The following is a 1,081-nucleotide window of genomic DNA, read 5'->3' on the forward strand; positions in this document are numbered from 1 at the left end:
CTCCTCCTCCTCCTCCTCCTCATCATCATCATCATCATCATCATCATCATCATCATTATCATCATCTTCATCATCATCGTCATCATCCTCATCATTTTCTTATCTTCCGATGAAAAATCGCTGACCCATGCAACCGTACAGGACACGACCAGGACCGGTAGGGAAAACCTGACTTGACCAAACGGGAACTTGATGACCAGGAAGCGGTCGAGGGTGATGAGGAAGATAAAGATGGCCGACGACTCGCTGGAACAGAACACAGAAATATGTCATAGAGTTGTGCTTGTGATCTACGTCATAGAGTGAGCGGAATGGGGGTGGGTTTTGTTTTTTGTTTGTTTTTGTTTGTTGTTTTTTTTTGGGGGGGGGAGAGAGAGAGAGACATTCATCTAATTGAGTTGGGGAGGGGGGGGGTACTTTCATAGAATAAAGAAATCTTTCTACGTAAAAAATAAGTCATAAAATAAGGAACGCTTTCCATGTAAAACAGTAAAGAGTGTTTCCTACTTCAAATCATTTTAAACGAGTGCTTTTCATATCACATAGTAACTTGAAATTTCTTCGTCCTAGAAAATGCTATTGCTCAAGGGGTACTTTCTACGTCATAAAGTAGGGAACGTTTTCCTCGTATTAGAGTTAGTCAAAGAGTAATGAAACTTTCTACGTCACACAGTGAAGCGAGCAGGAGTAATAGACTGACCAGAAGAAGGTACTGGGATGACAGACTGACCGCAAAGAGGTAAAAGGAGATTTGGGCTAACAAAATGCGGACGTTGTTTTGTTTTGTTTCTCGCAACTGCATAAGGTCATATGAGCGCCAAGGGGTGGGTGTCAACAGAGAAGTCTTTACATGGAACCAGACTTACTCTGCTCACCTCTCTAGCTTCAACAGCACAAGGTCTGCTTCTACTATTAAGGCACCCCGGAAATAGCAGGTCACAAGAGTGTGACAAACATACAAAAGAAGTAGAGGAAATGACAATAGTAAGGATTAGGAAGGAAAAAGCAGCAGTTCCCTGTTGTAGATCAGGCACAGTTATGAGCGTGACATGAATCAGCCCATTTACAATTCTACCGTGCT

At 42.5% G+C, this 1,081-nt stretch overlaps 1 protein-coding gene across 1 annotated transcript in view; it reads right to left on the bottom strand.

Moving 5' to 3' along the window:
- Positions 1–1,081, bottom strand: part of LOC118477179 (G-protein coupled receptor GRL101-like) — a gene marked incomplete in the record, with an annotated part of 10,216 nt that overhangs the window by 8,123 nt on the left and 1,012 nt on the right. The window contains 1 exon segment of the mRNA XM_035971280.1: positions 126–246. Coding sequence (XP_035827173.1) covers positions 126–246 — 121 coding nt within the window.

This window comes from Aplysia californica, unplaced genomic scaffold, assembly GCF_000002075.1.
Source record: "Aplysia californica isolate F4 #8 unplaced genomic scaffold, AplCal3.0 scaffold00411, whole genome shotgun sequence".
NCBI lineage: Eukaryota > Metazoa > Mollusca > Gastropoda > Aplysiida > Aplysiidae > Aplysia > Aplysia californica.